Raw genomic sequence first — 13090 nt, 5'->3', positions numbered from 1 at the left:
AAGATTGTCATAGCGATACACAGCAAATTGCCATGGAGACAACCTTGATTTGGTCCTAGAGAGAGTCAACAATCAGCAGGTGTCTGTGGAAGTTCCAACAGCAGCCTTGGCCAAGGCCAGTGCTGGTTGAGGGGAGCCGAAAGCAGATAAGATTGGGATTGTTTGGTCTTGGGGCGAGTAGACACATTCCAATTTACACGACTACTCTCTTAGTCCATTCTGGTCTCCATTTTTCTTTCCAAAGCAGTGAGTTTCTCTCTGATGTCAACCAAAGCAGTATCCAAAGCAGTGAGCTTTACCGTGATGTTATCCATATTGCGGTTATTAGTCCCAGCCTCAGTGCTGACCGCTCTGCCCACTGCATCAATCATGACGGGCAGCCTTGGGAGATTTTAAAAAGCTTTTACCGTTTTCTGATTTTGTCGATAATCCAGGGCAATGCCTAATCCAATCAGCAGAACTCCTGTTATCATGGTTCTGAATAGGTAGATATCTTCAATGTCCTCCACGGAAAGAGGTGCCAGACACACGACCCGCCACTTCTCCCACGCGTCCATCGTATAGCCAGCTGCGAACGTTCCGGCAGGGCAGTCATGTTCCCCCGAACCCAAGCTTCTCGTCGAGAAGATGGTGTCAATTGCGTTGAGAGACCAGTTTATCAAATCCATGATATTTAGTTTGGAGAGCAGTGCGGAGAGAGTCTCTCAAAGTATAAGACAGTAGACGAGACGAACGAAGCAAAGCAGGGAAAGTAAGGGGAGGAGAGAAAAGAGAAAATGCAACCGCCTTCGTTGAGAGCCAAAGAGAGTAAATAACAAATAATAAAAGAAAAAGAATTAACAGAATAAAAAATTCAAGATTTAAATATATATAAATCACAATGTGTATATATTTATCCCCCTATTAGCAAGTCTGAGGTGACTCAGGCAGCAGTGGCAAGGAAAAACTCCTATTTATTAAAGATGCAGGACAACCACCTAGTAATGCATTACAATAGTCCAGTCTAGAGGTCATGAATGCATGAACTAGCTTCGCAGCATCAGAGGCAGACAGGATGTTTCTCAGCTTGGCAATATTTCTAAGGAGAAAGAAGGCTGTTTTGGTAGTATGGGCGATATGATTTTTAAAAGACATGTTGCTGTCTAATATAACACCAGATCTTTCACTGTCGAGCTACTAGTAACAGTACATCCCTCTAAATGGAAGTTAAGTTGTGAGAGTTTCTGTGCACTGGTTTTTGGACCTATAAGTAGTATTTCTGTCTTATCAGAGTTTAACAACAGAAAGTTGCAGCTCATCCAGTCTTTTATCTCTCTAAGGCATTGAGTTAATTTGAATGAGATATATAACTGTGTGTCATCAGCGTAACAATGGAAACTAACCCCATGTCTTCTAATAATGTTCCCTAATGGAAGCATGTATATCGAGAAAAGCAGAGGTCCTAGAACTGATCCTTGAGGGACCCCATAATTAACTGGTAATAAACTGGAGGATTCACCATTTAATTCTACATAATGATATCGGTCTGACAGGTAGGATCAAACCAACTTAAAGCCTGTCCATGAATACCTGTGTAATTTTGTAAGAGATCTAGAAGAATGTTTTGGCCTATAGTGTCGAATGCAGCACTAAGGTCAAGTAGAACTAATAAGGACATACAGTCTTGGAACAGACACAGTTTCTATAGGGTGAGCTATGTGTGCATTTTTTTGTGTCAATGTGCTGGGGTGAAGGATGGCTATTGAAATTTAAATTTAAAGAGTAGTTTACCAGTCAGAAGGTGTTCAGCGCCCTGGAGATGTGGTCTGAGAGGATCTCCGCTCCAACTCTGCTGGGGTGCAGGCCGGCAGCACAGAATAGCCTAGGACGGTCCCAGAAAACATTCCAATTATCAATAAAGAGTAGTTTCTGAGCCTGACACCATGACTGTAACCATTCATTTAGCAAGAAGTCTAAAGCAAAAAGTCTACTGAACCATTCAATTCCTCGTTGGTACGTTGGAAGCGGTCCAGAAACGATGATCCTCGCCGTGGGCGCTGTGCTGCAAACCATCTCCACCAGGGTGTTGAAGTCCTTCTTCAGGATCTCCGACTGCCTCAGGCTGGTGTCGTTTGAGCCGACATGAAGAACCACAGCTCTGGTGTTTCTGCTCACGACTCTAGGTACCTGTGCAGAGACATCAAGAACACGAGCACCAGGCACGCAGTGAGTGCGAGCCTTACCTTTAGCCACAGTAGCACGGATGTGGCGGACGATGGAGTCTCCGATGATCACGTTGTCGCAGTCCGTCTCACGAAGGGGGGCGAAGCGGTTCCGGGTGGGGATCTCGAAGACGGTGGTGGGGGGGAGAGGTCCTCGGCCGGGGACCGGCACGCATCCTCAGCTGCTGCACCCAGGAACAGCTCCTGGGCAGGCCACTTCATGGGTGTGTTGGGCCTGGACAGAGAGATACACGGGGTAGAGGTGGAGGGAGTGGTGGTTATATCCCGGGGGTTTTCCTGAGACAGGTGAGCGACCGACCAGGGAGCTTCCAGCACGGCTTTCCGCTCCTGCAGCTCGGCCTGCTTCACCTATAGTTCGCAGATCTGCTTCTCCACATCCTCCAGCTCCAGTTCTACCGAGTGCAGCTCCAATGTGTCCTCACCTGCACTCAAAGGCAGAGACGTAACCGACATGAGCAAGTACAACAGAGCAAGTACAACAGATTGAACTAGCGATAGCCGAGCTAACAGGCTAGTTGTGCTAGCCGGCTAGAAGCGGACTATTTAACCTATTTATTTATTTATTTATTTATTTATTGTCTATCATTTGCTTCTAAAAGATGAAAATGGACGTGGAGGAGAGCAGAGTGGGAGCGAGCCACTGGACTGAGCAGGTCAACTCTCTGCCTCTCTCTCCAGTCTGTGAAATGAAAATGTGGAAGATGCGAGAGCTTGTACTAGCGGTAGCCGAGCTAACAGGCTAGTTATGCTCTCTCTCTCTCACACACACACATATTCTCTCTGCCATTTCTCTGCAGCATCTGGCCATTCTGCTTGATTCCTTTTTGCAAGAAATCCTGCAAGGACATAGAACACAGCTGCCCCAACTGCCACAACGTCCTCCAGATCAACAAGCGAATTTGAGATGTTCTGCAGAAGAGAGCCGGAGAACTTGGAGAACACTATGAACTTGAATTAAGGCTGTAGAAATATTAAAACAAGACGATCTACTCTTTTTTTTTTTTCATTTTATGCATTTAAAAAAGTTCAGAATCAATATATTTTTTCTTTCTTCATTGTGTTTGCTCTCATTTGTGGAAAATAATTTGAAGCAGATTTATTAGTTAAATCTCCAGCAATCTGAAAATAAACTTGACCTTGTTGTCTGGACTAAGAGGCCCTGAAACCATAACATCATCTAATTTCAACGGAAAATTAATAAACAAAATGGATTAATATTCAGTACAGCAACCAGCCTCTAGAGAGCACCAGAGACAATCAAGCTTTACTTTTTTATCTGTGCTATTCTTCAATTCAATTCAATTCAAGTTTATTTGTATAGCGCTTTTTACAATAGACATTGTCTCAAAGCAGCTTTACAGAGCATAAGCATAGAGCAAAAGGTAAACAAAATTAATGATAAAGGAAATAACGAATAATAAAAGTAAAAGAATTGACGGAATAATCGTTTAATCGAAAACGATTATTATTAGATTATATATAGTTCACGATGTGTATGTATTTATCCCCCTATGAGCAAGTCTGAGGTGACTCAGGCAGCAGTGGCAAGGAAAAACTCCCTTAAATTGGTAAAGGAAGAAACCTTGAGAGGAACCGGACTCAAGGGGGACCTCATCCTCATATGGGTGACACTGGGGGTGTGATTGTAATATACAGTCAGATAAATGTTGTATTGTATTCTTAAAAAATATATGCTGAAAAATATCTAAAATAAAGATGTTCTTGTTAAAGTCTTTGCTGTATTTCCACCATTAGGTCTATTAGTGTCTGCAGATAGTGGTAGTACCACCTACTGCCCAAGTGTACCAAATGTACCACCTACAGTTTGGGCTGCATGATCACATTAACAGAGATAAATAACTTCATAAAAATGCAGAGGAAGAAAAACCCCAGGGTTCCAAGCATTAAGTACTCAGTCCCCTGATAATGATTATTAATGTAGAAATGTGAGTGCAGGATGAACTGGGTACAGATCTATAATTACTCAGGAACCTTCTGAAAAAGGTTGTGACGATTGTAGCTAAAGTAACTAAATAAAACAAAGAAAAAACCCACAAAATTTGTTTCAGTACACAGTGAAGGTGTGAAAGATCCTGATCCCTGAGCAGAGGGAGTGGCTTTAAAGTCAGCTGTGGGCCTGTGCTTGGTGTCTGTATTCAGTTTCAGTCGCAAGTATCACTCAGAAAGGACTGCCACTGAGCATAAAGGTAGGAACGTGTGTGTGTGTGTGTCTGTGTGTGTTTGTGTGTGTGTGTGTGTGTGTGTGTGTGTGTGTGTGAGTGTGTGGGTTTAAAGAAGGCATACTACTTGAAAATATACATATTTTTAAATTATTAATGAAGTAATGAAAGTACTGACTTTAATAGTTCTACTGTGTGTCTTTTTTATTGTTTTGTTTTTTATTTGATCTTGATTTTTTTATTTTATTTATTAAATTCTTTCTGAATTTGCAAATATACAAATTTCACTCTGATTTATTTCGCTAGAAAAGTACATTAAACTAAACGGATAAATAAATAAATGAATGAATAAATAAATATTAATTTGTATGATCAGCTACTAAGTTCATATCTATCTATATATTCACCAGCTCCTATATTATTATTCAAGGTGATGATATGATTGTGTTCAATGGTCTGTTATCTGAGAATTATATCAACATTTTGTATATTGTATATTTTATGCATAAAACCTGTTACATTCATTGTGTTCTTCTGTTCACACGGATACTACACACACACACAATCTCACATACACACACACACACTCTCACATACACACACAGACTGTTTACAACCTGCAGGTTTACATTCATGCCTTCTTTCTCTCCTTCTTCTCACTCTATCTCTTTCTCCCGTGCGAGTTCTGTTAAAATCTAACCCCACAGGCAGCTGACTATGTAAAAGTCTTATTAACTCAAAGGTAAATGAAACACTCAACAACAAATGTACTCAAAACAATTTACTTTCGACAAGTGTTTAAATAATTACAGCTTTAAGAGTAAACATTTAAGAATACATTGAAGGATAAATAATTACACTCCTTCTGTGTAATTATTTATCCTTCAATGTATTCTTAAATGCCTGTTTGGCTTGGGGGACTCCGGAGGCAGCTAATAGGTACCGAAGGGCCAAGCGAGCTTCAGCCCGGGTGGTTATGGAGGCAAAAACTCGGGTTTGGGAGGAGTTCGGTGAGGCCATGGAGAAGGACTATCGGTTGGCCTCAAAGAAATTCTGGCAAACCGTCCGGCGCCTCAGGAGGGGGAAGCAGTGCCCTGCTCACACTGTTTACAGTGGGAGTGGGAATCTGCTGACTTCGACTGGTGACATCCTCGGACGGTGGAAGGAATACTTCGAGGTTCTCCTCAACGCCACCGACATGTCTTCCACTGAGGAATCAGAGGGCGGGGGCTCAGTTGTGGACTCGTCGATTCCCCAAGCTGAGGTCACTGAGGTAGTTGAGAAGCTCCTCAGTGGCAAGGCACCGGGGGTGGATGAGATCTGCCCTGAGTACCTCAAGTCTCTGGATGTTGTGGGGATGTCTTGGTTGTCACGCCTCTGCAACATCGCATGGAGGTTGGGGACAGTGCCTTTGGACTGGCAGACTGGGGTGGTGGTCCTCTGTTTAAGAAGGGGGACCGGAGGGTGTGTTCCAACTATAGGGGGATCACACTCCTCAGCCTCCCTGGAAAAGTCTATGCCAGGGTACCGGAGAGGAGAATTCGGCCGATAGTCGAACCTCGGATTCAGGAGGAACAATGCGGGTTTCATCCTGGTTGTGGAACACTGGACCATCTCTATACCCTCGCCAGGTTGCTGGAGGGTTCATGGGAGTTTGCCCAACCAGTTCACATGTGTTTTGTGGATTTGGAGAAGGCTTTCGACTGTGTCCCTCATGGTGACCTGTGGGGGGTGCTCTGGGAGTATGGGGTCCGGGGCCCTCTGTTAAGGGCTGTCCGGTCCCTATATGACCGGAGCAGGAGTTTGGTTCGCATTGCCGGCAGTAAGTCAGACTTGTTCCTGGTGCATGTTGGACTCTGGCAGGGCTGCCCTTTGTCACCGGTCCTGTTCATTACTTATATGGACAGGATTTCTAGGCGCAGTATGGGGCCGGAGGGAGTCCGGTTTGGGGACCACAGGATTTCGTCTCTGCTTTTTGCAGATGATGTTGTCCTGCTGGCTTCCTCAAACCAGGACCTTCAGCTTGCACTGGGACGGTTTGCAGCCGAGTGTGAAGCGGCGGGGATGAGAATCAGCACCTCCAAGTCCGAGGCCAAGGTTCTCAGTCGGAAAAGGGTGGCTTGCCCCTTTCAGGTTGGTGGAGAGCTCCTGCCTCAAGTGGAGGAGTTTAAGTATTGGGGTCTCGTTTACGAGTGAGGGAAGGATGGAGCGGGAGATCAACAGGCGGATTGGTGTATCTTCTGCAGTGATGCGGTCGATATACCGATCTGTTGTAGTGAAGAAAGAGCTGAGCCACAAGGCGAAGCTCTCTATTTACCGGTCGATCTACGTTCCTACCCTCACCTATGGTCATGAGCTTTGGGTCATGACCGAAAGGACAAGATCCCGGATACGAGATCCCGGATGAGTTTCCTCCGCAGGGTGGCTGGGCGCTCCCTTAGAGATAGGGTGAGGAGCTCGGTCACTCGGGAGGAGCTCAGAGTAGAGCCGCTGCTCCTCCACATCGAGAGGAGTCAGCTGAGGTGGCTCGGGCATCTGATGCCTCCTGGACGCCTCCCTGGGGAGGTGTTCCGGGCATGTCCAACTGGGAGGAGGCCCCGGGGAAGACCTAGGTCACCCTGCAGGGACTATGTCTCTCGGCTGGCCTGGGAATGCCTCGGTATTCCCCCGGAAGAGCTAGAGGAAATGTCTGGGGAGAGGGAAGTCTGGGCACCCCTGCTTAGACTGCTGCCCCAGTGACCCGGCCCCGGATAAGCGGTAGAAAAAGAAGAAGAAGAAGAAGAAGAAGAAGAAGAAGAAGAAGAAGATAAATAATTACAGCTACTCAGGCGTACTTAATAATTTAAGTGGAATTCAGTTAAATAACATTCAAAGAGTCTTAGACTATTTTTTTTTCACCAAAATTCATGTTTTAAAGCATGTATTAATGTTAGGTTCAACTCTGAGAGTAATAAAAATCCATGATAATAATTTGAAGGGAAAAGTCTCACCGAATAAATCTGTTAGAAAAAAACAAAAACAAAAAACAAAAACAAAATTCTCAGTGAGAATTTAAAACAAGAAGAGTTTTATATTATATATTATATAACTACATAGTAAGCCAAAAGTTATGGTATTATTTAAAATGGCAAAAGTGGACACCAAAATTTTATGCATGATGTAATGATGCCAGTCTTGAATCAAATCAGCTCATGTATGTGTGTATTCTCTACAAACAGTGTGTCCGATGCAGTCATTAATAAACAAAATATTCACAAGACAAAGACCAAATCAATAAATGTTATTGTTATTTAGCAGTGATTGGATTGTTTGCATTAATATTTTGTTTGTGCTACAACTCTGGTAATAAGAATAGTGAAATTTCACTGCTTTTGGTTGCCGTCTTTGCGGTTTTCCGCCGATTAATGTTATTGATAAATTCCTCCAGCTCTGACTGTGCGTGCGCGGTGCGCGTACCTGTGCTTCTCCGTAGAGCGTGCGGAGCTGCGTAATGCAATCTAGGAGCATTGATTCGCCAAACCTCCCTTATTGCAGTCACACACATTTCTTCTGATTTTATTTTGTAGTAACGAGTAACGAAGGTGCTTAGTGGAAATATAACGGAGTAAAAGTATACATTTTATCTAGGAAATTTATCGGAGTAAAAGTGAAAGTTGACAAATTTAAATAGCGAAGTAAAGAACAGATACGTGAAATTTCTACTTAAGTACGGTAACGAAGTATTTGTACTCCGTTACATTACAACACTGCTACATATTTTAAATGCCGATTTTAAAGTTATGGCAAAACAAATATGGCCACAATTTGGCCCATATCTGTTCAGCCACGCCACATGTGCCAGATACTGTAATACCCACATGTAGCCAAAACGTAATTGCTATCTGGGAACACACACACACACACACACACACACACACACACACACACACACACACGTGAGACATGTTGTGAAATTGTTTTGTAAACGTGTCCATCATCTCAGCCGAGCATCTCACTGATTAGGATCCGTCACATCTGTGTTCGCATTTCAGTATTTCTGTTTTTTTTTTTCTGTCATCTTTCTCCAGCTGAAGCAGATTCAGTGCACATTAGTCTCCGCCTCTTCTTCCACACAGCATGGCGTTCGTTATTGATGTCCCTTCACAACCTGTCTACATTGAACAAGCTCCACCTCCACCTGCCATCATTGAACAAGCTCCGCCTCCACCTGCCATCATTGAACAAGCTCCGCCTCCACCTGTCATCATTGAACAAGCTCCACCTAAACCTGTTTACATTGAACAAGCTCCACCTCCACCTGTCTACATTGAACAAGCTCCACCTCCACCTGTCATCATTGAACAAGCTCCACCTCCACCTGTCTACATTGAACAAGCTCCGCCTCCTGTAGTCTACCAGGCTGAATCTCAACCTGTCATCATTGAACAAGCTCCACCTCCACCTGTCTACATTGAAGAAGCTCCACCTCCACCTGTCATCATTGAACAAGCTCCGCCTCCTGTAGTCTACCAGGCTGAACCTCCACCTGCCATCATTGAACAAGCTCCGCCTCCTGTAGTCTACCAGGCTGAACCTCAACCTGTCTTCATTGAACAAGCTCCGCCTCCTGTAGTCTACCAGGCTGAACCTCAACCTGTCTTCATGGAACAAGCTCCGCCTCCTGTAGTCTACCAGGCTGAACCTCAACCTGTCATCATCGAACAAGCTCCGCCTCCTGTAGTCTACCAGGCTGAACCTCAACCTGTCATCATCGAACAAGCTCCGCCTCCTGTAGTCTACCAGGCTGAACCTCAACCTGTCATCATCGAACAAGCTCCGCCTCCTGTAGTCTACCAGGCTGAACCTCAACCTGTCATCATCGAACAAGCTCCGCCTCCTGTAGTCTACCAGGCTGAACCTCAACCTGTCATCATCGAACAAGCTCCGCCTCCTGCAGTCTACCAGGCTGCACCTCCACCTATCATCATCGAACAAGCTCCGCCTCCTGTAGTTGTCCAGGCTCCTATGGGTAAGATTTCTGCACAATTTCAATACAGTGGCTCATAATGTAGAGTGAATTGTATATGGACAAACACCCAACACACTGACCAACCAAACACACAATACACTGACCAACCAAACACACAATGTGTGTGTGTGTGTGTGTGTGTGTGTGTGTGTGTTATTGCAGTTATTACTTCTCCTATGAGATCTACTCCCACACAAACGAGGTGTAGTTTATGCCAGCAGCAGGTTGTTACAATGACCGAACCCATCAATGGACTCCTCACCTGGATCATTTTTGCGGTACTCCTTGTCTTTTGGTGAGATGGTACAGTCTTACACTATCTCTTACTATCTCACACGATCATACAATATCTCACACTCACACACACTTACACTCACACACACACATTTTCTCTCTCTCTCTCTCTCTCTCTCTCTCTCTCTCTCTCTCTCTCTGTCTCTCACAAACTCAGACCACACTCACACGCTATCTCGCTCTTACATACTCACATACTCAGACTCTCATACACTCTCACAGACACAGACACAGACACACACACACACACACACACACACACACACACACACACACACACACACACACACACACACTCTCACATTATCTTACATTATCTCACAATCTCTCTCATTCTTTCTTCCGCAGCATCTGGCCCTTCTGCTTGATTCCTTTTTGCATGTCGTCCTGCAGGGACATCAAACACACCTGCCCCAGCTGCAACAACGTCATCTACGTCTACAAACGGATGTGAGATGTTTCACAAAGTAAAACCTGGAGAACATCATTAATCCAATTAAAGGCTGTTATTTAAAAATAATAATTAAAAAATGGAATCCGTTTAGGGGGACACAGTGGCTTAGTGGTTAGCACGTTCGCCTCACACCTCCAGGGTTGGAGGTTTGATTCCCGCCTCTGCGTTGTGTGTGTGGTGTTTGCATGTTCTCCCCGTGCCTCGGGGGTTTTCGCCGGGTACTCCTTTTTTTCCCCCGGTCCAAAGACATGCATGGTAGGTTGATTGGCATCTCTGGAAAATTGTCCATAGTGTGTGAGTGTGTGAGTGAATGAGAGTGTGTGTGTGTGTGCCCTGTGATGGGTTGGCACTCTGTCCAGGGTGTATCCTGCCTTGATGCCCGATGACGCCTGAGATAGGCACAGGCTCCCCGTGACCCGAGAAGTTCAGATAAGCGGTAGAAAATGAATGAATGAATGAATGAATGCGATTAGTGAATTAATTAGAAATATTATTCACAGGAATGTTTTGCACTGTCTCTGGAGTTACTGAAATCTGTGCACTCAGCATGTTCTCACTTGAAAAAACTTTCAATAATCAGACAATTACCATTAAATTGCTTTTCAGAAAATACATATAAAAAAATGATCATATTATTTTAGGAAAATGATGGACTTTAATTTCATCTTAAATTTGGCTTGAATTATTTTATTACATACCAAATACATAATATTTATTACATAAACCAATAATAAATATTGTATGTATTCATTATCTACTATTGCTTTATTATTTCATCTAAGGTCATCTTAACTAATTAGTTAAGGATTCAGAACTGTATAGTGTGTTCTGATTGGCTGAATGCAGTAATGGAATGTTCTGACACCGATCAGAACACACTGTACTAGACCGTTGAATAGAAATAAAGAAGGGACTTATTTATATATATTTATATATATATATAAATTTATTTCTCAACCTTTTAGATTACGCATTCAACTGATTAGCAAAATACTGCTACTTACTGCTAATTTTTCTGGCTCCAAAAATATTCACATACTTGAATATAAATAATGAATAGCAGCTCAATTCTAAAGTCAAGATTGAGTCTAAAGCAGGTCGAGATCAAATGAAAGTGAGGCTCAAGCTCAATGTCTTTAAAAACCTTTTCTAGCCATGACTTTAGGTAAGTAAATGGAACTATTTCTTGTCAGATGAGATAACATTCAAACATTAAGTCTTTCATTGCCCTGATACTGAAGACCAGACTCTGCAGTCCTGCAGTGCTGTTGATGTTCAGTGCTTGTGAACTGACTTTCTTTGTATAACAACAATTCTAGTTTAGGGGAAAGAGTTGTAAATGATGGGAACATGTTCTGTGACATTCCAGAAATATTTCCAGTAAGATGTCTAGAATAATTTCAGACTTCATTCTCACGTCTGACAAAAGTGGTTGTTTAATTTATGTGCTTATACACGTCTCACAGATAATCTTCTGAAAACAAAACAAAACAATATTAAACATTACTCTATCAACATGATACATTGGGTCCTTTTTTAATCAAATTAATTAATTTATTAATTGATTTATCAATTGGAAAATTGTCTGTAGTGTGTGATTGCATGAGTGAGTGTGAGACCTGCGATGGGTTGGCACTCAGTCCAGTCCAGGGTGTATGCTGCCTCGATGCCCGATGACACCTGAGATAGGCACAGGCTCCCCGTGACCCGAGGTAGTTCGGATAAGCGGTAGAAAATAAGTTAAACTAATGAAACTAATAAATTAGTTTCATAATCAATATGTGTTCTGATTAGCTGAGAGCAGTGCAGTTTGTTCAGATTGGTCAAGAGCAGTACTGTGTATTCTGACTGGGCTGAGCATGTGCACCCAGTGCATTCTTGTGCCAATGAGCAGAACTTCATACCTTGAAATACCTGCAATGTTAAGGATCTACAAGATGTTCCAGGAAGCAAATTGATACAAAATAGTTTAGAAAAAGAGAAAAGCTACTGAAAAAGTTAAAGAAACAAGTTCTTTGGCATTCCAAGAAGAAATGAGAGAAAGGTTTCAAAAAAACATTTTGAGGAGACTGAAACTGAAGATAATTTAATCAGGGGTGACTTAAAGCGTTGTGTAATGTGTTCATCTATGAGTTTATGCTTGTTGGTTGGTTAGGTCCCTTTTTACACTTAACATTGTATGAGTGCATTATGTAAATGACCATTAAATTCCCCAATAGTTGAAGTGGTTCTTCACCCCCATCTGCATGATTGAAACACAAATATTCAGTTGAATACGGAGAAAAGACAAAGAAAAGGAGACTATTTGTTTTGTATTGTGTTTTTTGTTGAACGATACTTACGCCTATATTTTATGTGGACATTGTGGTTTTATTTGTTTTATTTGAGTATGCAAGTTTCTTTTCACATATGCCTTTATTTTGAAGTTCGAGAAAGGAAGTTTAGCAGCGCTGTTTGAGTATGGGGGCGGTAACCGGGGTTCTGAGCAGCAAGCGCCATTTTGAGTAAATAAAACGGATTAAAAAACTTGTGTGTTCTCTGTACAAACGAGTTTAACCCTCCTATTGTCTTCCTATACAAATTAGGAGCGGAGAGTCAATTTGACCTTGTCTGTTTTGACTGCTTATAAAAAATGAAGTATATATGATAACCTTTTTTTTCACCTTTTTAGTTTAACTTGTTTCCAACATGTTAACATATATTTTTCCAAAAAAAAATGTATATTTGGTACAATAAACCTTATTTATATACAAAAATGCCTCATTTTTTAGTAAAAAAAACAAAACAAAACAAAAAACCTGTTTTTTTCCAGGCCAAATTGACTTGAATGTGCTTATAAAATTCAAAAATTCTACAATTATCACCATTCTGTGTGTAATATTCATTTTACACTTGTAATATCTATTTTGCCCCTCTGATGTCATCTGATCAA

At 42.4% G+C, this 13090-nt stretch overlaps 1 protein-coding gene across 1 annotated transcript; it reads left to right on the top strand.

The window, feature by feature from the left end:
* The first annotated feature begins 4387 nt into the window (after window positions 1-4387).
* Window positions 4388-10310, top strand: LOC113663316 (extensin-1-like). Its single transcript, XM_047803590.1, has 4 exons — window positions 4388-4429; window positions 8470-9410; window positions 9573-9705; window positions 10053-10310. The coding sequence occupies exons 2-4, from the start codon at window positions 8519-8521 to the stop codon at window positions 10156-10158; spliced, it is 1131 nt and encodes a 376-aa protein (XP_047659546.1). The 5' UTR covers window positions 4388-4429; window positions 8470-8518; the 3' UTR covers window positions 10159-10310.
* The last annotated feature ends 2780 nt before the right edge of the window (window positions 10311-13090 follow it).

Source organism: Tachysurus fulvidraco, chromosome 18, assembly GCF_022655615.1.
Source record: "Tachysurus fulvidraco isolate hzauxx_2018 chromosome 18, HZAU_PFXX_2.0, whole genome shotgun sequence".
NCBI lineage: Eukaryota > Metazoa > Chordata > Actinopteri > Siluriformes > Bagridae > Tachysurus > Tachysurus fulvidraco.
Note: the sequence above shows the minus strand (reverse complement) of the source record. Positions and strands in the feature narration are given on the sequence as shown.

What these genes read in the sequence shown, in the direction of transcription:
- LOC113663316 (XM_047803590.1), top strand. Translation starts at nt 8,519, where the DNA reads ATGGCGTTCGTTATTGATGTCCCTTCACAACCTGTCTACATTGAACAA. An exon ending in AGTTGTCCAGGCTCCTATGG is followed by an intron (nt 9,411 to 9,572) that starts GTAAGATTTCTG and finishes GTGTTATTGCAG; the next exon opens with TTATTACTTCTCCTATGAGA. An exon ending in GCGGTACTCCTTGTCTTTTG is followed by an intron (nt 9,706 to 10,052) that starts GTGAGATGGTAC and finishes TTTCTTCCGCAG; the next exon opens with CATCTGGCCCTTCTGCTTGA.